The sequence below is a fragment of the Nipponia nippon genome, unplaced genomic scaffold (assembly GCF_047370975.1).
Source record: "Nipponia nippon isolate SJK-2023a ecotype South Korea unplaced genomic scaffold, ASM4737097v1 scaffold_14, whole genome shotgun sequence".
NCBI lineage: Eukaryota > Metazoa > Chordata > Aves > Pelecaniformes > Threskiornithidae > Nipponia > Nipponia nippon.
The window spans coordinates 4,914,307-4,939,114 of record NW_028262330.1 but is presented as its reverse complement, the minus strand read 5'-3'; the positions used below and the strand labels follow the sequence as shown (position 1 = coordinate 4,939,114).

The following is a 24,808-nucleotide window of genomic DNA, read 5'->3' as shown; positions in this document are numbered from 1 at the left end:
TGAGACAGCAGTACCAGCAGAGCACCAAAGGGGTCGACTTAAACAAGAGCACAGACCATAGGACAGACGTAGTTCCCACCACCGCCAAGTTCTACCTTCAGCTACGCAACTTTCATGCAAACCCGTGCTGAAGGGACGAGTGGGGACAGAATTTATTTAGACATCCCACGCACAGTAAGGCAAAATGCATTCATGAGTCACAGTGAGATGATAACATGTTAGCCCTAACGACTACTAAGCCATGGCTACCCAGCCTTCACACTCCACCCTCAACTGTGCTGCTAGAGCAACTCCTTCCCACCCGATAGTAGTTATGAAAACAGCCCCCTCGAAGTGAAAAAGCCACTGGGTAGCTGGCACCCTGACAATTTCATAATATTGCAGGCGCTCGATGGGACATCCCTTCTGGTGCGATCGCAGACGCTCGACTGAAGGAGTTGACGCCCATGATGCCAGTCATCTTCATCAGAGCCATCCCTGTGGACCGCATGGACACCAAGAACGTCTATGAATGTCCCGTCTATAAGACACGGATGCGAGGTCCCACCTACGTCTGGACCTTTAACCTAAAGACAAAAGAAAAAGCCGCTAAGTGGATCCTTGCCGCTGTTGCTCTGCTCTTACAGATCTAAACTTTAATGACTATGGAAAACAGCAAATGCTTTTACTTGCAAAAAAACCTCAAAGTTGTGTAACTTACACTAAGTTTGATTGTCTATTTTAGAACTATTTACAGATTGTCTATTTACAGAAGTATTTTAGCAAAGTATCAATAAAAACAGCGCTGGAACTGCTGTCATGTGGAGACTGCTCTTACAATACAGGGAGTTTCTCATGACAGATACTGGTTTTCAATTGGTGGTTTCTGATAAAGTGCTGGTTGAAAGCCAGACCACCAAAGGAAACCAAATGGAACAATTGCATGCAACTATCCGGATTTCTTTCCTTCTCATAGCTCTCCGTCTTTCCACAGCTATTTGTTTGATTGCTCAGTGCTAACTGTGAGCAAAAATTCATCAAGCTGTGTGCACAACACATTCCTGCATGGAAGCACGTATCTGTTTAGACCAGATGGAAGAAGAAAGATCTGGGTGCAGATTTGGCCCAGTTCACCATCATGTCAACCTGTACAACCCAAAGAAAGTCCAGCTGCAAACAGATCAATCTCTGAAGTATGTTTCTTTCTATTTCTAGGTTATAGAATCTACTTTACCTTTCCTTTTACAACAAATAATTTGTATCAGCAGTAAGGCCTGTTAGGGTGATAAGATCTGCTCTGGCCACCATATGGAAGCCAATGCCTGTCCCTTTAGCATAAGATAATTGACCAAAATCCCGCCCCGTGAAATACCCGAACAATTAGTTCTAAAATACAGTTGCATAAAACTTCCCTCACAGATAGTGGGAAGAAAAGTCACAAGGGGAGACAAGTAGAGATGCTTGTTTCTTCATAGAGTAGTAGCATTTAGAATAAATTACCATCAAGCTTTACACTTACCTTCAGCCTTTTCAGGTGCCCAAAATCCCTTTTGATGGCAATACAAGATCAGAACACACTGCACATACTCCACCAGTGAAACTCAGAGGGCGGCCCAAGCCTAAGCTCTAACACATTTTGATCTGCCTTCCCAACCAACTTCTTTGCAGGACGTGTTACGGTTTGAGCCTCCCACTTCCAGCAAGTAACATCCAAAAATCGCATTAGCACCAAAAGTCCTCTCATGCTCTCTACAGTGAAAGACACTCGTAACACATCTTAACACGAAGGAGCCAGATACACAACCCCAGAGATGGAGGCCATATTTATGTAAATAAAATGGATGTGTGAACACTCAGCATCAAGGGCACACGCTTAGGTGCCAGTTGCACGGACTATGTGCACCGCACAGAAAAAAAGCTAAGAGCAATTCCATGAAGCTCAGAGGGGCTCCAGTTACTGGGCAGTTGAACAGCCAGGAAAATCCAGGACGCTGTACGAAGCAGAAAAGCAAAAATAACTGCCCCTGTTAACCAACACCTACAAGGTTAAAGCAAAGTGCTGATCAGATAAAAAGAAGACAAAACATTTTAAATATTCCAACAATGTTTTCTGTTAGCTGGTCAAGATAAAATAAACACAGTTCCTCTCCACAAAACTCTGAAAGGGACATTTCAGAAATGGAAGTTTTATTTCTATGCATGGGAAATACCCTTGCATGGGTTCTTTCATTGTCCCTTCCAGAAATTCTAGTAGATGAAACCCAGCACAGACCTTGAGCAACAATTCCAGTCAGTGGCAAGTACCCCAGAAGATAGAGATGCCTGGTTTTTTCCCCACATATCTATGTTTCCATCATCTATTTCTTCCACATGAGAGAGTACTGCATTTATTAACTGCAGTCAGTGCAATATAAATTCCCCCTAAGAATGGCAGAAAACTCACCCAAAGCAGCAACTTTTATTCTTTCAAAAGAAATTCTTGATGAGAGGTGTTACCAGCTTCACCCACAGTTTCACATAACGATTTGGTTGCTCAAATGTTGACGATGAGACTACACCTGAGCGGTGGTAAAGCTGCTCTTGTTCCTATACAGGGAAAGAAACATCATCCCAGTAAATCCTAAGTGTTAAATTATATAATGGCCTCTCAGAAAAGCGAATTCTCAGATAAAACCGGCCGTGGATCCTGCCAAAAGGATGCATCATTTGTCCCACAAGCCTGAACATAAGAGTCTCATTCCATGCAGCACCACTCACGGAGCACCTGAAGCACCAAGGAGCTAGCACAGGATCTGTCCCTCACACCCGCCTGCCACCGCACTCCACCTTCTGATGACCATCAGTGCACTCAGCAACCGAGCCTCAAGAATTAGCAATTTAAACTCTACAAAGAGCAAAGGTAGAAGGTTTTGCCTTTTTGTGCCCCACAGTTGCAAGAGAGCTCAGCTTCAGTTTCAGAAAAATCCTAAATCCCTCGCTGTAATTGCCAGAAAAGGAAACCATAATCTCAAGAGATTGGCTTACGCAGCTCTTTCTAGACACAGCTCAAGCACTGTGTTTTCAAATGAATATGCAGTCATGATTTCAACTAAATTACCAGAAACACTCAGGCTTCTCCAGTGTGTACACAATACTGCCGAAGGAGGAAATGAACCATCATGATGATAACACATGCTCACATTGCACGTGAAAGCAGCTGTTTGATCAAAGGTAGAAGCGGTTTTCTTATCAAAGCCAGTTAGGTTTCTAGATTTGCAGGCAAACAAGGGGCAGACCATCTACTGTAAGTCTGTTCATAATCTTTTTTTCATGAGTTAAGCTGTCACAAACAACAGAAAATACTCTGCACTGTTTAAATTCAGGGTGGAACAGGGAAGCAGGAACCAAGCATTGAAAAGTAACACCAAAAAGACGAACCAACAACAGAAGGCAGACATTTGTGTGCCAAATCAGTCTAATTTTAGAAACCCAAAATGCTCCAAGAGTTACAGTCAGCCCTGCTATGAAGCTCCTGCACCATGGTCATCTGACACGGTGAGGTCATCTGATCACTGGAAACGAGACCATTTATCTGAATTGAAGTTCAGTTCATTCAGTGGAGCATCCGAAGATACCCAGACCTCTCCAATTTCTTCCCAAATCTCATCACACATTTTTTAAATGGAACTGAATGTTACATAGGCAAAGTGATTTCATGGCAGCGTACCAGTAAGGTATTAAGCCTTCTAAACAAAGATCACAGAACAGTAAACAAACAGCCAATCTCAAAATCAGCTTCCAGCAAATGGGAATGGTTTAAAGCCCTTTAAATTAGATCACTGCAGCACTCTTTGAGAAAATTCCTTTGTCATATTTTCATTGATTCTCCCCTTCCATTAAAAACAAGTAGAGGCAAGATATGAATTGAAATATTCAAGCAACTCTTCCAGTAACAGAATTGTTTTTTATTAGATATACTCTGACTCATCCTGTGGAAGAGCCCTGATGCAATAGGGCAATTCCCATTGATCTTGAAGACAACTGTGCCTTGGTATGCCAGGACTTGGCTTAACAGAATACATTTTTGAGATCCCCAAGTCACACAGAGAGGCACCAAACCAGTTTGCTCTGTATCAGAGCACTACATGAGAAATTCCTCAGGACACTGTCTGTTCCAGCAGAAGATTCAGAGTCAAGACAGCTGAAGAACCAGACAGGATTTAGAGAAGCAGCAAAAGTGCTGAGCAGTCCAAGCTGCCCAATTAAAAAAAACCAAAACAAACACTCCCCCCCACCATAGCTAGGATGCTGAACATGAAACCACTGAAAAATACTTGTGTCAAGATTATATAATGCCATATTATTATTCAAGATTATATTATGTCATATAACTCCATGGGCAATCCAACCAGTCCAGAAATCCTCCTCTTGTAGAAACTACACTGAGATCCCCTGCCTTTGTTCACTTCCACAGCCTGTGGGCAGCCACCCAAAAGCTAACTGACTGGCATTTATATTCCTAATAAAGGACTTCCCAAATGCCTGAGAAGCAAAATCCTCCAGAAGTCCAAGATCAGCAATTCAGAGGGCGTGACCTCATTATCCCAGAGCATAGTGCGACCTTGGCAATGCCCAAATATTGGGGATAAGGCCCAAGAACATGCTGTGTGACCAGCGAGCAGAGGAGAGCCAGCAGATCCTCTCTCAGCATCCAGTGCATGAGCACTCCCGATGCTCGAGTTCACCGGGGACACATGTTCTTTCCCGTTATGGCCTCCATTTCCCAGAAACAGGCACTTGCAGCAGGCATCTCATCAATAGTCACTTAACTGACAGCTCCTTGAGACTTCCTATGCTCAAGAAGGTTTTGAATTATTGTAGCTGTAGGTTTTTATTGCAACTGCGTCACCAGCATTCCCTATGTGACCAAGAAGCACAACATCCATGTTATCTCCCCGTAATCAGCCACTTACCTGATGGAGTTGCTGCTGCAAAGCTTTATTTTCCGTCACTATCGCAACCTGAGCTTCCAAGTCACGATGAACTGATCGATATCCAAAATTAGGAGAGCCAATCAGAGTTAGGCAGGGAAGATCGCTTCCTGCCAGGTACAGCCAGAGGCCTGCAGGAAAAACAGGAGAAGAAAGGAAACGTGGCAGACAAAGGAAATGACTGGGGTAGACTCAATCGCTTCACTTAGTAGAAATGAATTAAACATGTTAGATTACAGTAATTATAAAAGATCACGACATAAAGCAAGCTTCCTTGCAGATCGTCTAGCAGGTCTTGTAAAGCTTCGTATGAATCTTGGGGTATCCTTGCACAGCTTGCATTGTCCAAACTCGTGTGCTCTTAACAGGGGAGCTGCAGCATGCTCAGTGCCACCCCAGGGACACGTTCTTAAGAATGTAAATACGCTGCTTGGAGGGCCCCCAAAATAATCCAGAATGAGACACTATCATTAAGTTAGAGGTCATTTTGCACCACGGCATATCTCAGAAACACTGAAATAAGACAATCAGTAAAGGAAAACCTACACCAAGTGACAGAGCACCAGGCAGACAAGCCAGGCCTGGCCCAGTCAGTTCCAGAGCTGGAAGCAGCGCAGCTGAGCAGTGACTAACCCCCTTCCCGAGACTACACAAGACAGTGACATGAAGAGGCATCTCCCTGCTCTCACAGGCAAATTCACATGAAATAAAGATTCCTAAGAGAAGTGCAAATTACTATACCCACTCACTTCCTGAGGAGCCACCCGAAGATGAAATCAAGCTCTTGCCAGGATGCAAGCCTCCCAAGTCCACTCACCACTGCAGTTCACACACAACTTTGCCAGTGCAACAACAAGAACAAGCGTGATACAACCCAGGACTGCTTTTTCAAGCACAAGATGGAAACACCATACTATTCTCAAGCACACCACTGTAGCACGGCAGGAAAGAACAGCTAGGGATGCCACAGGAGAGCCAGGACTATTGCCAAGGAGAGTCTGTACAGCCATTCTCTGTGTATAAACAGAGCCAAGAAGTGTTTGCTCTCAGCTTAGCAAGGCACAAGCGCTTAGAACAGCCCTGGGCAGGTCCCTGATAGATGGCTTATCCCTACTGCAAGTCACACAAAGACTACAACAAAGAAACCGTAGCATAAAAACCACCTAGTCCTTAAAATAGAAGCAGGTTTCCTAACTCAACCCCAGAGCAGTTCCAAGAATGCCTTGAGTAAGAAGCTGCCGATTCACCGCTGGTTCCTGTAACCTCCTCCCCGCCCCCACATCGCACACACTCAGCAGCTTCGCTGCCACTTTCAGTTACACCTCCTGGCTCAGAGCTGGCATTGCCCATAACTCAGCGGCAGGACAGACTCCTCCACAGGCTCACTCCCACACGCAGAAGGGCAGGAGTGCCAACGCAGGGGGCTCCGGGAGCTGCAAAACACACACGAGTGGCACAGAGGTTCAGCAAGTTCTGCCACCAAAGAGGACGGCTGCCAGGGGCTGCATGGTGCCCCAGCCCAGCTGCAGCACAAGGCTCCCAGCAGTGGGCCAGAGCTCTGCCCGGCCAGCAGCTACGAGAAACACCGTTCTTTGCTCTTTCTAAACACCCCTAAAGCCTTTATGGTGTCTCTGGCTTTATGGCTACCTGGCAGGATCTGCTCAAACAGTGACTCACCTTTCCAGAAAGGGGAAGCGCAGTTTCCCAGCCACCATTCAATTGCAGTAATGCAGGTTTATCTCCGAGCAAACAGCCACCTGCCCGGCACTGTGTCACCCGACACTTGCATGGAAGGGACCCTAATCCTAAGGGATATACCTGTGTCACCCACACCACCACACCCAGAAATGCAGCAGAGGACGGGTAGATGTGCACTGCTGCAGGCAGGCTTCGTGATGGGCTGCTCCAAACGACCCTAAGGACAGTCGTAATGCCGGTGGGAACACACACTGCGGGAAGTCGTGCATGAGAATACAAAATGTTTTAAGAGGAGCTGGAAGGGCTTACGAAACACCAGCCACAGCGTTTGGTGTAAATCAGCTAGATCCTATAGGAGACTAAAGGGTGTCTTTCGTCTTAGCCCAAAAAGGAAGTACTAACAGGCACTATTTGCTGCTAGGGGTCTCATGTCCTCTTCCAGGAGCCAGACTCTACGTGCAACTGCCCTTATCTGTCTCCAGGGTTTCCTCCTTTTCCCTCTTCTGCCCTGTCCTCTCTTTCACACACACTGCGTGACTCCTGCAGAAGGAAACCCGGTGAATCAAATGTGCCAAAGGGCAGAGCGTGCCAGAGAAGGGAGCTACAAGCTGATCCTTCCAGCACTCCGCAGAGGAAATGGAAAGAACGCAGCAAACACCTCCAACCGTCCCTCCTGCCAAGCACGGGAGCTGCTGAACTCCAGGTCTTGTATCCCTCTCTCAAAGAGAATGCCATACAGCAGATAGAGCCCAAAGTACTTCCACAAGAAGGCACAGCTGGCCCAAAAGGGGACTGACTGCCACACGCGCTTTGGTAGCTTGGAAAAGCAGCCCATGCCTTCCGAGCTCAATCCATGCCAAACCACAAAATCCCACTTGGAGTCAGCAGTGCCCAGCAAGAGGAGGAACCTATGAACCACAGATTGCTTGAGCACGTGCTTCCTGGAAGACAGACCACACAGGACTTGCCAGCCAGGCTGGCACCTCCTTCGGGCTGCCCTGAAGTGAGATAAGGGTTTTACTACACTAGAATTACTGATCTCATTGCAGGAGAGGCGCAACACTCATTAGAAAAGGTTTGTAGTTTCGACGTAGAGGCAGCCTAGTAACACTCGTGTGTATTTTCTTTAGTCAAGAGAAGGCCTACTCAGCAGCTTTCTCTCCCTACCACCTCTGAACCTTCTTCTGAACAGTCCTGCAGGAAGCAGGGCAGATAGAGGCATTCCCACAACCATTAACAGCTAGTCTCCTTAAACAAACAACGGGAGAAGAACTCCAGAACAGGAACAGGCCGGAGCCCTGGCGGCTGCATCCTTCCAGCCTTCAAATCAGACGCGTGCTGCAAACAATGGAAATGCCCCTCAGCACACTGCAAAGCTGGCTGGGGAAACCTGGATGTTAATTAGTGCCAGATTGGGTACTGCTTACAGTAACAGAGTTGTCCTAGGGGACCAGTGAGCCATCACAGGAAGTGACACAGTGACACGGCGCAGAGCTCTGCTCGCACAAGATCAGAGTAACAGAAGACGCTGTGGAACACGGCAAAGATGTCTCAGCTTGGCTGAGGGCCATGCCTGACGAGGAGATCAAGTCATTTTGTGATGTGTTCCACTGGGGCACCTCCACATGGGAAGACTGTAAGAATCTAGATATTTATAAAGTGTCACATGCATCAGACTTCTCAAAAAAAAAAAAAAAAACCTCAATTAAGTAGACTTCCTAAGCTATTTGCATTATTAAAATCTACTACTGAGCAATCAAATACTACTGTGTATAAAGCAGAACATAAGAGTCAAAGACTGCACTTTCTGGAAGGAAAATTTAGAGACACAACCACCACCAACCAGTCAGGGGAAAATATTCATGCTTTGGTCAAGGTGGCATTGGGCTTGTGAAAGTTGTACACAATCTATCAAGTAAGAAAGAATCTGGGGTCTTCTACAGAAGACTATGATGGCAGCATTAATTATTTTTGTTTATTATTAACTACATTTGTTAAGCAATATTCATTTCTCAGCAACTTCCCCTCCAGCTGCCTCCAGCTCCCAGAAGGCACATGGGTGCATCTATTCGCTATGCTGCGCTTTCCTGTACGCCGTAAACAGAAGCTGGTACAAATTCCTCAACACCTGGATCATCCCCACAAAGACCGGCTGCCAAGAGAACGTGGCGTCCAGGACCACTGGGGGGTCACCACCAGCAAGCTCCCTTCCTGCTTCTGCCGCAGATCCCGCCCCGGGGCCCTCACACAGTCATCGCTTCTCGTTGCTGAAACTGGCAAGAGGGATACAAGAAACTGAATCACAACTGTTACTGCGATCATGAATACATCCAGATGCTTCCTTTTCTTTCACATCAAGTTTCACATCAAGACAGTGCCTTACTGACATCACAGGCACAATTCTTGTATAATCTCCGGAACTATATTCCAATCAGGCAAGACATGACTTTGCATGGCTGTCCCCTGAGTGATCCAAACCTTCCAGGTTTATGCAAGCAAGACGTCTGAACCTTGGATGAGTAGTTTGGAGGTTAAGTCTAGACTCGGCACCCAGCCATCCCCTCACTAGTTGCGCAATCCAAATACGCACAAGTCTCAAACGCTTTCTGAACAAGTCCTCTTGGGAAACGGACAGCTTACCTTTCGCATGGAAAGTCCACCCAGCCCTAGAGTACTCCTGCAGCTGAACTCTCTCCTGTTGGTGAAGGTAGCAGACCTCGCTGTAAAACTGGTGTTCAATGTAAACATAAGCAGCAGGGATGGCACCTGCCACCCCTTTGGCACCAAAAAAACCGTTCACCTCCGGTGAGGCCAGAAGAATCCGATACTCAGCCCTAGTGCCCAGAATGAGGTCCATGTAAGCTTGTGTCAGGTTGAAGTAGCCAGTGGTAAGGTATATCCTGGCATCCCGTTCAGCCTCCGTCAGCAGCGTCTCTGTGACCATCTCATCTATTTGAATCCCAAAAGGTTTCATTTGGATTAAGGGATAGATCCAGGTGTCGGGTTCTGGTTTCAGACCCCCAGATGCTTGAGAGCCTTGCTGGGATAACAAGGAGCTGCCTTGCTGGCTGCTGTGGAAAGTCTTTGCGTGAAGGAGTTCTTGTCGTGTCCTGGCGGAGTTGATCACCTCCATGACTCTTCGATTTGCTATCTCACAGTAAGCCATCTTGTCTCCTGCAGGAAAACCACAAAAGATTGTGTTTGAGACCTAAAGGTACAGAGCTACACATCACCTATTATGTAGCAGGAAAAACTACTGACAGGACACCAATATGAGAACAAAAGGGAGCTAACACAAAGACCACACACCTTTCTTCCCGAAGTCTCAAAAGCAGATGTATTAAGGTTGGCGAAGCTACATTACAGAAGAAGAATATTCAGCTTTAAGAAGGGGAAGAAACTTGACTAGCAGCAGCTTGAAAAATCCACTGAGAAATGAAAAGACCAGGGCAAAGCTAAAATGGTAACCGAGAATGAACTGGAACATACAAAATAAACTACTGCCCACAGTCTAAGCTCACATCACACAGCAGCGCACAAGGCCAGGACAAAAACTTATGATGCAATCAGCCTGACAGATAGACGCCCTTCTATGCCCACTTCAACGCTTGTTCTCGGTCTTCCTAATCCAATATTCATTTGATTCCCAGAATAGACTCAACAACAAGATATTAGTTACCAAAAATAGCACTACATTCATGAAACTTTCAGAATATGTACACATCTAGAATTATAGACATTAACATCAAAACCAGAAAGAACCTCTCAAGGAATTTAAGTTCTTGTTTAAGGTCATAAGCAGCAGAATTACAAAGAAGCAATGAGACGGTTATAGAGGAACTTCTAGCCTTTGCACGCTCTGCCAGATTAGCTGGTGATAGCCACTGTGCTAGGAACACTCTGAAAGATCCGGTCTCAGAACTCTAGCAATCTTGATTTTAATAATGGATGGCACAGAAATGGGACACCCCACAGTCTGTAAACAATGGTCAGACACTCAGCAATTCACAAATGGATGGAGTTCAAGTCATCCTTAAACCCTGGCTGTCACTCCCCTCCTCTGGATCGTATCATCCCACCAGATAAGACAACTCCCTCCTACCTTGGTACGGGTGTACCATCCCCTCCATCATCTGGACTGTATCGTCTTGCTGTAATTGCAGAGACACATCTCCAATCGCATCCACTAGCTCCGTGAAGAAGTCTGCAATCTCAGGAGAGTCCTGCAGGAGAACATAGCGGTCCTGACGATTGGTGAAGTACAAATCACTCAGGTTTGCACTAGGAGAGAAAAAGAAGAGTTGAGTTCCCGAACAGAGCATAGGCATATGATCCTGAACACCCCAGCCTAGGTTACAGATCTCACTCTGCATGTAACTGGACTAAAGTACAAATTGGCCATTTCCTTTTGAATCATGAGAAATCTTTCTTTTTTCCTTTTGAGAAAGACTCTCTCTTTCATATGAGAATCTCATGTGGAAGAGCTGCGGTTGCTCTTCCATCTCAGAAGAGCATTGATATGATCTCTATGGAAAGATCAGACGCAAATAATGAAGTTCAGACAACATTGGTAGCATGCATACCTTGCCTCAAAACCTCAGCTAAATGAACCGTATAAGAATAGGCAGGACTCACCCGCTCAGGATCACATTATCATCAAAGAGATAGACCTTGATGTGCTGCAGTCCAATGGTCTCATTAAAACGCTCTGGAATCAGGAGCCTGAGAAGTCCACGCAAGTTTGGGGTGTGGAAGAGGGACACGCGGACTTGCTCGGGAAATCGCTGCAGCAATGGGATTAGCATTGTTCGGGAATTCTTCCTACCTGGGAGACAAGGGGAGTTTCACACACAGGATCACGCCAGACAGGGGATACATCACGGCATGGCACCACAGCTCCTCAGCTAGAAGCCGGTTACAGAGTGAGCACCCATCTCATCTGCTGGCACTTAACATGTTTTCTTTTCTTCTTTTTTTTTCAAGTCACTTTCATTTGCACTATGTCAATATTGAAAGCGACATCCAGAACTGTAAGTTCACAGGAAACAATCACTGAGCAGGTCTGACACCATTCAAGCTTTTTAATCAAGCCACACCTAGCATTAGTTAACACATGCTACAAAGAGCCCCCACAAAGGCTTCTGATTAAGTGTACAGCTACTTCCAAGAATTCCCACTTTCCTTTAAAAATGAAAATATAAGAGAGCATGATGGATAAGGGCAAATGCATTGACAAGCGAACTAAGCAAGAAAGCACAAGTTGCACAGACCAGAGTTTGGCCCTTCTCGCTCCCACCACGTATTTTCAGAAGAAAAGCTGCTCAGCTTGAAGATTTTCTGGGAATAAGCAGTTACTGGTATAGAAAAGGCCAGGTCTGAAAGGTACACGGTTTAAGCAAGTAGGTCCAATTAGTCAAGACAGCCTCTCTCTGAAAAAACAGTTTATCAAGCCTAACTGTAAAATAAGTCTTTGAAGAAAGCAAAGCATTGGAATATCTACCCCGAGATCCCCTGGTGTAGTCGAGAAGAATGGAAACTCTGAGGTTAGACGACCCCTTTGCTTGCAGTGATTTCTCCAGTGTTTCTTCTAAGCAATCCACCTGCAGAGAGAGATTTCTCTACTCATTACAGAATGCAAATAAAGCTTTATAAGGAAAGCGTTCAGCAGCCACGAAAGCTTCCACACCCTAGTACGAGTCCTTCCTACTCATGCAAAATACTGCTAGTTTAGACTTTGCATCTCTCAGACTGGCATCCTACTCTTATCAGCCTAAAGCAACACGTGAAAGGGCATCGATTTTACGTGCACACATTCTTCAAGCCTCTGAAGAGCAATTAATATTAGCAGAAAAAGTCCTGACATCATTCCCATATCACAGATTTGCATTACCGAAGAGAAACCTTGGTAGGAGTTCACAAATGATGCAGAGGCAGTTTTATTCCTTAACTACAAGGCTGTCTGTCACATGCAAATTCAAATCTTGTGTACAAGCCCAGACAAAGCCAGGCACAAAACCCTGTGCAGGACTCTGTCCACCTTTACCCTGCTGTGGAATTTGCATTCTAACATAAGAAACTGGCCAAGGTCAGGCTTTTCCCTAAAGGTCTTAGGCAATGCTTTTGTTTCCAGAGGGAAGGACAGGAAACAGAAAAGGTAAACAACATGAACCAAAACTGACCTCTGTCTTAAATGCTGAGAGCTTATGCTGCATCTGCATACTGTACTCGGGGGACAAAACATAGCACTACATACGTACAACTTTAATTATGTTCAAGACAAATGCCAAAAAAAAAAAAATTATCCACCATCCCGTGGCTCTGCAAAAACCCTTTGAACACTATGCCAGTAACCTCTAACAGTCTGAAGGATCCAGGCTCGTTATCCTGTGAAAAAGTTCAGTAGTTCCGTGGCTCTGTACTGGGCCTAAAACACAAACTCCATACGCCTCCCTTCCGAACTCCTCCCTCCCCCACCCCACATACAAGTACACAAATGCAGCCAGGAACCCTGAGAAAACTCTCAAGGAGAGGAGAAAACACATGTAAAGTGAATCCCTATGTGAAAATTTTAAGGACACTACAAGCTCACAAACTGCACCTCACATCCACGTCTCGCACCTGCAGGAACGGGATGCTTTTTGCAAAGGCAGGCATTTTGTTTCTGCATTCACCTTCTCCCCTTCCCAAACCCTTTCCACACTCACCAGCTCCTGCTCAAGGAGCCCTGTTCCCAGGTATAGTGAAGCCATCACCACTCGCTGCTTGGCTGTTTTTATCTGCACCTGGGAGTAGCAGAAAATAAGTTCAGTTTCATCCTCGGTCTCTGTCATCACTAGGAGCTATGATCCAGACCACAGAAGAGCTGTGGTTCCCCCGAGGAGAATCCCTGTAGCCAAATCATAGCATTGTCTCCCGTGCCTTGTAGAAGGAAAGGCACAAGGATAACACGCTGATAGCAAAGATGTAAAACACACGGGTCTTTACAAAGCAACATCAGCACCATTGCTGCATCCAAAAATCAAGGAAGAAATCAATGCTTTCTGCAAAACTGAGGAGCACGTTCCCTGCAGCTAAAACTATTACATACAAGAGCAGTTACCATGCAGTAGCTGCAATATTGGGATTGTACCAGTACTGGCAATCCCAGCTTTCATTCTGCAACTGCTTTAATCCTTTGTATCCCATCCTTTGAACTAGCTAGAACCTAGAGACCTTTGTTTACAGAGCTCTCCTCCTTTCCCCTGTGCTCGCCACCAATGCCACAGGGGTAGTAGCTGCTGCCTTCATGGCCCACCCAAGCCTTCTTCTCCAACAGCTTACCATGGCGATCCAAGATCATGTTTCAGAAGAACTGGAACTTGCTTTAAATATGCATTGTGAAAAGACTCAAGCTAAACAAAGAAATTCTCACCTCAGCCCTAAATAATAGATTCGGTATTACAGCACTCACACTGTAACGACCTAAGAGACCTTTGGAAGGGATTGAGGGAGCTGTGCTTGTTTTGTATTGCAAAGAGGAGGCTGGGGGGTGATCTAACAGCAGCCTGCAACTACTTTTAGAGCAGTTACCAAGATGAGGGAGCCAAACTCTTCTTGGTAGTTACGGCTGAGCAGCAGCCACAAACAGCTTTGGAAAGTTCAGGTTTGACACCAGAAAAAAAAAAATGTAAACTACTAAGATGGCGCAGCACTGGAACTGCTTACCCAGCGGCAGAACCTCCATCCTCAGTCATTTTCAAGACTCAGCTAGACAAAGCCTGCCTGACCTGATCTAGCATTGACAACAATCCTGTTTCAAGTAGAAGGTTGGACTAGTAACCTGCAGGTGCTCCTTCCTAACAACTTGCCTATGATTCTACGTAAGCACTGCAGCTTCCAGCCCCCGAAAACCATTCCCGCAACTTGGAAGCGGCAACTCACCTTCAAGAGTTCATAGAATTCAGCTGGGGATGAAAGCACCTTGACATGCGAGCTGGAGATCCCAAACTCTGGAACCAGGTTCCTGATCCACTGGAACCTGTGTGCTCCTTCTGGACAAAGGGAACAAGGCGGTGCTGCGATCACAGGAACAGGAGGGGTGAGCAATGGGGCTAGAAGAAGCCATGATGATCTGTGAAAAGAAAGATGGAGAAATTCTGTATGATGGAGCCTTTGCTTCCCACAAACAACCTCCAAGTAGGTAAAGAGCAAGCTGCAATCAGGGCCAATACATTGTACGGATCCACAATGGCAAGAATGCCTTTCCCTTTCCATAATCCCAGCTGAAAGCACCAAAGCCAAATCTAGAAATACAAGAACACAAGAAAAAGGTGGGAGAACAGATCTTGACATCATCAGCTCCTTCCCCTAACTGGCAGGGGAAATGAGGGAGAACAACTCTTTCATCAGAACGGGAACACAGGAGAGGAAACAGGCTGGAAGCTGAAGAAACTGAGGATATGAACTCTCCCAAACACCCACAGATCAGATGTCTGGTGGTGCCACTGGGGTACCAGCTATCCCTGTAATCAGTCAATTCTGAATTGTCTTTATCACACACGCATCAGCTTTGCCACGGCCAACGGTCACTTATGTGTCTAGCTTAGTTCTCAGCTGGGCTAAAGATTAGTTGTTTCTATTTCAGGTAAAGACGTTTTAAAAATCATGCTACTCTAAAAGTTCCTTAACGAAACAGAAAAGTGCCTCAACCCCTCAAACTTATCCTAAAAAAAAGATCTACAACACGCAAAGTGCCTGAGCGCAAGTACCAGCAAAAGCAATGAAGTCATAGCACCAAAACTATGTACCAAAGGATCCAGTCTGTTTCAACAGGTACAAGCCAAGAATCACAACTGCGAAACATTAGGTAGCCCTCTACAAGGAGGCTGCTTGCTTTTTGCACAGGTACTAAAAGAACGTCAAGACTTCTCTTACAAACTTCAAAGTACCTGTAAGGGAAACGGCAGGAAGCTCATTCTTTAAAAAGAAATTTCAGAATAAATTTAATTCCTTTGAAGTCGCTTAGGAAAGAAACCAACTTACTGCTAACGGTCATGCTTCGGGGGGTGACAAGAAGCAAATGGCATCTTTTCTTCTCTGGAGACTTAGCATGCAAATTCATCAAGTCATACAATAACCCCTGGTAGGAGTTTGTCCACATGACAAAACCACATTTCAGCACAATTAGCAGCAGCAACTCCCATGAGATCCAGGAATCAACGAGCAAGGGACTGAACAACATCCCCAAACCTGACAGAAGACATTCTGGTCTGCATATCCTACTCGCAGGAGTCGGACTTGCCATCAGGACAGCAGCAAGGCGCTGGTCTTATCCCGGAGAAACGCCAGGTCCCTCGGGCCAACAGGCAGCCACCATCTTGTGACCCATCCTGATGCATTCTGCCACCGCCACATACCAAGAAGAAACTTGATTATGACCTTTACCAGAATTTGTTATGAGGAACTTTTAGGTTTTACCACAATCCAAAGCCCAAATGACCACAGATTCCAGGAAGATGATTTCATTCATTTGCTTCATGATAAAACACTGGATCTTCACAAGGTTTCCGAATACCCTTACGCAGAAGCCAGACAGTTTGCAGTTGTTTCCTGGAAAATCCACTAGTTTGTCACTGACTGTTCATCGCAACAGAAATCTGAGTCAATTTGTGCAAGAATTCCTAGGATGGCATTTTTCAACAGATCATGTGGACCAGGCTCAGACTTGACACCCAGAAGTTATACAGATTACCAACATAGGCTGTTAAAGACAATGGAAATATTCCATAGAAGATGTTTAAAAAAAACACAAAGCAGAAAAGAAACACAAGAAACACTGTTTTTCAAGCACGTTCTAGTCAATCTTTACAGAACCTGAGCAGGACCGTTGCGCATCTTTGCTCAACTCATGACTCAAAGCACAGGCCGCATACCGGGAGCAGAGACCCACCGCTACATTACCGCCAAGTGAGCACAGCAAACAGAGCAAGGAAGACCGAGCTACACGAATTCAGACTAGCACCAAAAATGCTTTTTTTAAAAACAACAAAATGCATGGCTTGTGGAGCAATAACAAAGTCAGGGTTATAACCCAGCCCCACAGATTACAAATTACGTTCTCTGGAATTACTCTCACTGAGGTAACAGTGGCAAATTTTATGCATTTTATAACAACAATTAATCAGCAAGAGGAGATAAATATTTTCCTAATTATTCCATTGGTCAATCCAGGCCAATTATACTTCCAAAAGCTGGTACAGTGGCCGAGAAGCCACTTTCCAGAAACACAGTTCCAAACCATTTTCCGGCAAAGAGTATGAAAACTGCAAGTTAAACTGCGTCCTCACTCTACGTGGCCGAACGTTACGTTTATGGATTGACGAGGTGCTCTTCAGGCAGTCCCTTCCCAGTGCTGCTGAGGGAGTAAAAGCAATCTGCGTCACCGGCACTATTTGCTTTGAGCCTTCAGATTAATTCTATGCATGCATTGATATCCACTAATTCTATACTCTGGATTTTTTACTGCCTACACAATTTAGAGTATATATACACTTTTAATCCAATATTGAAGTTCTAGAATTTATTTAGTGTTGAGAGCCTACGGCTTTTATAATTATCAAATACATTAGTATTTTGCTCCAGCCAACAGTAACAATGGCACAGCAACTGTCTACCAAAGCGGCAGCTTCTACCCACCGGTGACTGAAAATAGCTCAAGCGACTCCCCAAGTATGACACAATCCTTTCAACTCTATGCACACAACAGTCAGAAACCTTCTTGATGAAGAAATCATCAAAATTCCATACTTCAACAAACCAGCTTTCAGAGAAACAGAAAACGGGGCGGGGGGGAGCCTTTCCCATGTACTCCACATCATCGAGTTAACCGGAAAGAGAAAACAGAACTAAAAGGAACCACCTCAAATCTTTTCTGCATAAAAAGTTGACCCTAAATATAAACGAGGGATTTTTTTTGTGTGTTCTATTTTTAAAATTTGTGGTTTTGGTACACAAACTCATGATGGAGCTGAAACACTCTTATTCACTGTAAAACCTCATCTGCAGAACCAGAGGTGAAGTGAAACTACAGGATACGGCGCCGTCCTTTCACCCACACATACGTCACCACACAGGGGGATCTACAAATTGCTTGTCTTTGACTCCAGTTGTCTCTTTCCAGGGCTCAGTCTAGTAATTTATCTATGCTAAAAAATACTGATGAAACGAAAAGAGAAGTTTGAAACGAATTTCCTTTGCTTAACCAGGAACATACAGCGGAACATGGGCTAACACAGAGCTCTGACACAGCAGCGAGGATGACTGCGGCACATCTGCTGCCCAGGGGGGAAAGGAGAGTGAAGATGTGCCATGACAGGAGAGATGCCACCCTTACAAAAATAAGTTTAACTCATCCAGAAGATTGTATTGGGCACCATACTAACTAAAACAAAACACAGAATCCTTCCAGTGCTCTCTTACCAACTACAGTGCAAAGTAATGCCCAAAGATGGAGGGAAAAGACCTTTTTTAACGACTTCTTCAAAGCATTTTGTTTGACCACTTCTGAACGCAGGACACGGTTCTACAGAAGGACAATCATCTCCACTTTTTAATGTTTTGTTTTTAGCATGAATTGTACTCCTGATCGCACAGCCCCACGAAAGGAGCAGCATTAGCAAAACTAAGGCAGCAGTGCAGTGGCAAAAATAAGGAGAGGAGAAGCTGTTCAGGGGAGCGTGGTCGCAGAAGGGCTGATGGGGGGAACCACAGTCTGAGGCTGTGCATTCCCTTTAGCACGGCACACAGCCACTCTGGCACCGAGAAGGGCAGATCTACCTCCCCGCAGCTGTGCCTTCCCCGTCCCTTCGCTCCCCGGGGAAGGAGAGAGAGGAAAGGCACAGTCTGGGCAATTTTCCGAGATCAGCTCCTGGACCCTGCTCGCTGCGCAGCTGCCCATGGGAAAGGTCAGGAACAAGCTGTGGGAAGAGGAATGAAGGCTCACTCCTTCCCACAGCAGCCCACTCAGATCCGTTTAAAATGACGGTGAAAACGCCCTCTGCGTGCGGTTTGATAATTCACCTACTCCAACGTAACAGGGACTGCTGCTGGAAGGAGCGGCCCTCTTCCCCGCTCACCCCTCTCGTGCCAGATGCAGCCCCAGCACAGACAAGACTGAGACCTGTTCTCATCTCTTTTCTGACGGGGAGCGGGGGGATCCCACCTTCCGCAGACAACCCCTAATCCGGGCGGGTTGTGCCTAACACCTAAACCCCGGCCAGTGCCGCTCCGGAGGCTGACCAGCGCTTGCGATAGCCGAGGTGGAAAGCTATCCCTAGCGAATGAGTAACATCGTTTAGCACCTGAAAGACAGCAGAAGTAAAGTAAATAAAAAAGAAGAAAGAAATAAAATACACCTCTTGTCCTAAGGGCAAACAGACAGCTAGCACAGACTGATGGCCTAAAGCAAACTTAAGGAGCAGAACTAGCCCTAAGCCTAAGCCGCCTTTTCAGCAGCTGATTCACTATGGAAAACAGCAACCGCTTCTGCAGAACCGCCCAGGCCGGGGGAGGCCGAGGGGTCCCGTCACTCCCCGCCCCTCCGCCGCGTTCCGAAGGGGTTCGGTCGGGCAGAGCCGGAGCAGAAACCCCCGGGCTGCGCCGCGCCCGGAAAGGAGAAGCGGCGGGCGAGGGGGCAGCGCGCTTCCCGCCCGGGCGGCCGGGCCTTCCCGGATAACGCAAGACCGACACCGAGGACTCCCGCCCACCGCGGGCCGGGGGAGGCGGCCCGGTCGCAGGGACGGGAGCGCGGCCTCCCGCCGCCCCGGGAGGAGCCCGGCTGGGCTGGGCTCGGCACGGCTCCTTACCTGCGGGCGCGGCGGTCGCGGCCGCGGGACAGGCGGTCGGAGAGGCGGCCGAGCAGCGCGGCCAGGCCCAGACGGCCCCGCGGGAGCCAGGCCGACAGCCGCCGCCACAGCGCCGCGCCCCCCGCCGCCGCCGCCATCAGCCCCGCGCGCCTTCCGCTTCCGCCCGCTGCCATAGCGACGCCCCCGCCCTGCGCTTCCGCTTCCGGGACGCCGCCGCCGCCGCCGCCGCCGCCGGGCCGCCCGGTTCCCACCCCACCCCACCCCACCCCCCCCGGCCGGGTCCCCCCCCGGCCTCGGCCGGGCCCGCGGTGGCGGCGTGGAGAGGCCGCGGTGGCGGGAGCTCGGGGAACGGCCGGGGGCTGCCCCCGGCCCACGCACAGGCGGGATGGCTTTACCCGGGCACCCCGAGCCCCGGGAACTTCGTCGCCGTCCCAGCGGTTTCAGCCCCCCACCCCCCCCGGTCTCCCGGAGCCCTTCGCCTCCCACCCCCGGCTTCTTGGCGAACACGGCCCGGGGCGAACGGCTCCTACGGGGGGGACGCGGCTCCTGCCCGCAGCGGAATCCGCGGTCGGCGCCCCCGGCTGCCCCCCCCCGCCCCCGGGGACGGGCTCGGCCTCGGGGAGCCCCCGTCCCCCGCCGCGTCCCCGTGGCTTCCCACAACACCGGGCAGGGCGAGGCGGAGCCCCGGGGTGTTGGGGGGGGGGGGGGGGGGCGCGGGTCCCGCCGCCCAGCCCCGGCTGCGGGAAACCCGTCCCGCTCCGGGGGGGCCGCCGAGGCGCCGCCCGGCCCCAGTCCCCGGCCGGAGCCTCCCGCCCCGCTCCTCTCCCCGTCCCTTCCCCCGTGTTTCACCACTCCCGCCTCAGGCAGAGCTCCAGAGCTCGTTTGCATTTCAGACCAGCTGGTTCACCGCAGCCTCACTTCCCAGAACTGCTCTTCTTGTGTTTATTCCTGACTGGCAGAGGCAGCGGCGGCGGCAGCTCCTCCAGGGCGAATTAAACTATTTAAAATAAAATCCACTGACAAAGTCTGGTTTTGTTTTCGGGGTTGAAACTGACAATTGCCAAACGAAAATGCAGAGAAACCAGGTGGGGAAGGGGGGACCCGATCCCCCCTGGCTGCCCGCTCTGCCAGGCCGGGCACGCTCCTCTCCCGGGGCGCTGGCACCGCGGCTGCCGGCTCCGGCTGCCAGACCCGAGCCAGGGCAAAGGGATGAGGAAATCCCTTGGGGACAGAGCCCCGCCGTGCCCGTGCGGGGGGCACCCGGCCAGGGGAAGGAGGGCCCCGGCTTCTCGGCCTCACAGCGGCTCCCCAGCAGCCCACGACGGCTCCACAGACGGGCGCCTCGGCCCCTGCCCTCTGCCGCGCTGGGTGCCAAAGCACCAACCGCACGGAGCATCCCAGGGCTCTCGGAGCCAGCGCTGTCCCCAGCCACCGGCCACAGGCACCATCGGAGCCACTGCCGCCACCGTCCCTCGCCACCGTCCCTCGCCACCCTTGTGCGGCACGGCCGCCCGGGAGTGGGGCCGCAGGCAGGGTGGCCACACCACTGCTGACCTGGACGGCTCCCGGGAGCTCCCAGGCACAGCCTCAGGACAGGATTCACCCTGTGTTGTCCCCAGATGTGCAGATCGAGGGGGGTTTTCTTCCCCATAGGTCTCCTGGGAAGCGCAGCCAAGGGCTGCAGCAGCCCGGAACATTGTATTTGAAATAACGGCCAGCGATGTGGGGACGCTGGATCTGTTTCCCCACTGCATGGCGGCGGCCCCTCTCCGGTGTACCCCACCGGCCGGGCCCAAACTGCCTTGGCAGGGTGAGCCCCTGCCTCTGCCTGGATGGGGTCCGGGTGCCCCCCAGCAGAGGCAGGGGGGCTTCCCAGTGCCCTCCTGGGGCACCGGCATCCCCGGTCCTCGGCTATTCCCCTCCTGGGGCACCCGCATCCCCGCTCCCCAGCCCGGGGGCCACCCGCGGGCAGGACTCCCACCCCGGTGAGGGTGTCCCACCGCCCCGGGGGGGCCGCGGCCGCTCTGCCCGGGAGGGGGGCACCACGGCGGCCCCGGGGTTGCCCTCACCCCCGCACCCCGGCTCGGGGCAACCCGGCCTGGCCGGAGCCGGCTCTCCCGGCGGAGGGAGGAGGGAGGGGAGGGCGGGCAGGGGGGGGCCGCGGCCGGGCCGGCCGGGACTCTCCTCTTCTTAGAAGGAAAGAGCGTGAAGGGGAGCGGGAGGGGGCGGCCGCGCTGCCCGGAATGGGCCGGCGGTGGCTGGCGGCGCGCCGAGGCGGGCCGGGCCGGGCGGGGCGGCGGGAGGGCGCCGGGGAGCGTTACAAGAAGCCGCGCAGTTCCAGGAACCCGAGGGCGGGCTCTGCGCCCGCTATAAGAGGCCTCCCCGGGCGGCCCCGGCAGCTCTGCCGCCGCCCGCCGCCACCACCGCCGCCGCCGCCACCGCCGCGCACCGGCGCCGCCGCCGAGACCGGCCCCGGCACCCGCGCCCCAGGTACGGCGCTGCCCGCCACGGGACGGGACGGGCCCCGGGAAGGGGAGGGATAGCCGGCCACCGGGGATGCCGGTGCCCTCCGGGAGGAGGTAGCCCGGGGCCGGGGATGCCGGTGCCCCCCGGGAGGGAGATAAGCCGGGGGGGACAGCGGAGCCGGTACACCGCGGCGAGAGGGTAGCCGGGGACTGGGGATGCTGGTGCTCCCCGGGGAGTGGGATAGCTGGGGGTGCCAGTGCCCCGGCAAGGCGATAGCCGGGGTCGGGGGGATGCCGGAGCCCCGCGGGGGAGTGCGATAGCCCGGGACCGGGGATGCCGATGTCCCCGGGAGGGGAATAGCCGGGGACCGGGGATACCGGTGCCCGCGGGAAGGGAGAGCCGGGGACCGGGGCTGCCGTGGCTCACTGCCGTCTCCGCCGCAGGTGATGGTGTAGCAGCCGCTGCTCCCGGCAGCAGCACCCCGAGCGCGCAAAGCTGGCTCCCTGCGCCATGGTCACCCACAGCAAGTTCCCCGCCGCCGGGATGAGCCACCCCCTCGACACCAGCCTGCGCCTCAAGACGTTCAGCTCCAAGAGCGAGTACCAGCTGGTGGTGAACACCGTGCGCAAGCTGCAGGAGAGCGGCTTCTACTGGAGCACAGTGACGGGCGGCGAGGCCAACCTGCTGCTGAGCGCCGAGCCGGCCGGCACCTTCCTCATCAGGGACAGCTCGGACCAGCGGCACTTCTTCACCCTCAGTGTCAAGACGGAGTCGGGCACCAAGAACCTGCGTATCCAGTGCGAGGGTGGCAGCTTCTCCCTGCAGAGCGACCCTCGCAGCAGCCAGCCTGTGCCCCGCTTCGACTGCGTGCTCAAGCTGGTACATCACTACATGCCGCCCGCGCCCTGCGCCGTCCCCGAGCAGCCGGGGGGCGCCCTGCACCCCAAGCGCACCTACTACATCTACTCGGGCGGTGAGAAGATCCCCCTGGTGCTGAGCCGCCCGCTCTCCTCCAGCGTCTCCACCCTGCAGCACCTCTGCCGCAAGACCGTCAACGGGCACCTGGACTCCTACGAGAAGATGACTCAGCTGCCGGCTCCTATCAAGGAGTTCCTGGACCAGTATGATGCCCCCCTCTAAGGGGCCGGAGGAGCGAGGTTACACGCTACAAGCACAAGAACAGGGGCCAGGCACAACGCCCCACCGGTGCGGGGACTCGCAGGGCATGCCAAGCCTCTGCCTCTGGGAAGGAGAGGAGGGGGACTGGGGTGAGCCGCGGTGGGCCCAGAGTTGTGGCCAGCACAGCCTGGCACCCTTGGTGCGGGGGGGCCCCCCCGAGGAAATGTGACACCCCCTCTCCATGGCGAAGGAGACTGCTTCAGTCGGACTGTGGATGTTACAGTGTGCCCAGCGCGGAGGCCTTCCCGTTGCGGCCGGGGAGAGGGAGAGCCAGTTGGCAAAGCCTCCGGGGGCTCGGGCAGCCAGGACGGCACCTGTGGCACAGGGGGACGTGCGCCCCAGCAGCCGCATCCTCGCTGCCGTGGCGGGACCACACCTGGGGGTGCCCTGGCGAGAGCCCCCTTCTGCCACCAGAGAATGGAAAGCACTGGAGTCCAGCTAGTGCCTGATCGCTTTTCCTCGGTTTTAAGGGGAAAGTGTTTTTTGCCCGTACTGTACTTTACCTCTTGCTGCCTCCTTGTGGGTGGAAGCTCCTTTCACACCAGGCCCCAGGCTTGGAGGTCGCTGCCTTTTTCCCCTCGTTGCCATTTTCCAGGGGACTAAGCCTTAATATTATCCCTGCTCTGTGGTCTGGGTTACTGCACATAGTTTGGTGACACTGCGCGATTAACGGTTCCAGTGACGTGCTATGAAGTCAGAAAGGAAACAACGTGTCCTGACACCACTGAGAGTCCCGCACGACCGTGTCTGCAAGGAGCACCCCGGGCACCTGGTGCTGCTGCTGGACCATTACTCCTGAGTGTCACACCCCACCTCTACCCAGCCGCTCCCCGCAAACCCTGGCCATGCTGCTCCGCAGGGGCACTGATTCCCACGGGAACGTGGCAGGAGGATCCCCTGGAGAGCGTCATCTCGCAAGTGCTTTTCTGCGTCCACCCGGAGAAGCGGTTGGGTTTTTCTGGCTTTTTTTTTTTTTTTTTTTTTTTAACCGAAGGGATGTTTACAGGCCAACGTGAATCACTGTCTTTTATAAAGATTCCATCTTCACCTCCAGCCTCGAGGGCTGAGCAAAACCATGCTTGAAAATTCAACCAAAACAAAACTCAGATGAAACTTTGCACATATTTATATTTATATTCAGAAAGGAAATGTTTCCATAATTTATAATAAAGAGCACTATTTTTTAATGAAAAACCCCAGATCTGGTTTGTTTTCTCCCCTGCACCCCCAAGGCCGCTCGGGCCCCCCGGCGTGACGCACGTCCCTCCCTCCCCGGCCGCTGCCCTTGCTGCGACGCTGGGATGGTGTTTACACCACGTAAGCGCTGGCTTCCTGGAGCTGCTCTCCGTGCCGAGGTGATCCCGCCGCGGTGACTCACAGCCCGGCGTGCGTAAGTGCTGCCCCAGCGCTCAGGTATGTCTGAGCCCCGCGACGTCGCTCTGCCGGCCGGGCCAAGCCATGAGGCACTGTGGGGACAGGACCCGCTCCCAGCTCCAGGCACGTGGTGCGGCTGCGAACTGTTCCTGAACCATGGGACATGGCCCATTGCCCTGGGCACGGAGGAGCTGAGTTGGTGGCCAAGGCTGGCCTGTGGCACAGCCCCAAGTGCAGTGCCGCGCTCTGCTGCGAGTCCATCCTGCCCCCAGCCCAGTTTCGGGAGGGGAAGGTGGAGGC

General features: G+C 51.1%; 3 protein-coding genes across 7 annotated transcripts in view; 2 read left to right on the top strand and 1 right to left on the bottom strand.

Moving 5' to 3' along the window:
• DNAH17 (dynein axonemal heavy chain 17) overlaps nucleotides 1-1,489 on the top strand; it is a 39,564-nt gene extending 38,075 nt beyond the window's left edge. For all 3 annotated transcript variants that reach the window (XM_087750924.1, XM_087750922.1, XM_087750923.1), the window contains one exon: nucleotides 385-1,489. In XM_087750924.1, the coding sequence (XP_087607050.1) occupies nucleotides 385-632 (248 nt within the window). In that variant the 3' untranslated portion in view covers nucleotides 633-1,489. The remainder of the gene's footprint in view (nucleotides 1-384) is intronic.
• On the bottom strand, nucleotides 433-19,681 carry PGS1 (phosphatidylglycerophosphate synthase 1). Of its 3 annotated transcripts, XM_087750926.1 has the most exons (10): nucleotides 19,490-19,681; nucleotides 14,568-14,757; nucleotides 13,352-13,429; nucleotides 12,148-12,247; nucleotides 11,283-11,472; nucleotides 10,750-10,928; nucleotides 9,288-9,821; nucleotides 4,932-5,080; nucleotides 2,423-2,565; nucleotides 433-566 (listed from the first exon to the last, which is right to left on the bottom strand). In XM_087750926.1, exons 1-9 carry the CDS (start codon nucleotides 19,660-19,662, stop codon nucleotides 2,446-2,448), a joined length of 1,713 nt encoding a protein of 570 aa, XP_087607052.1. In that variant the 5' UTR covers nucleotides 19,663-19,681; the 3' UTR covers nucleotides 433-566; nucleotides 2,423-2,445. The 3 variants fall into 3 exon arrangements, with proteins under 3 accessions (XP_087607052.1, XP_009470067.2, XP_087607053.1); XM_009471792.2 differs by lacking the exon at nucleotides 19,490-19,681 and having other exon boundaries at nucleotides 14,568-15,388; XM_087750927.1 differs by lacking the exons at nucleotides 433-566; nucleotides 2,423-2,565; nucleotides 4,932-5,080 and adding an exon at nucleotides 5,090-8,920.
• Nucleotides 19,682-21,878: 2,197 nt separating this feature from the next.
• On the top strand, nucleotides 21,879-24,303 carry SOCS3 (suppressor of cytokine signaling 3). Its single transcript, XM_087750839.1, has 2 exons — nucleotides 21,879-21,979; nucleotides 22,399-24,303. The coding sequence occupies exon 2, from the start codon at nucleotides 22,466-22,468 to the stop codon at nucleotides 23,093-23,095; it is 630 nt and encodes a 209-aa protein (XP_087606965.1). The 5' UTR covers nucleotides 21,879-21,979; nucleotides 22,399-22,465; the 3' UTR covers nucleotides 23,096-24,303.
• The last annotated feature ends 505 nt before the right edge of the window (nucleotides 24,304-24,808 follow it).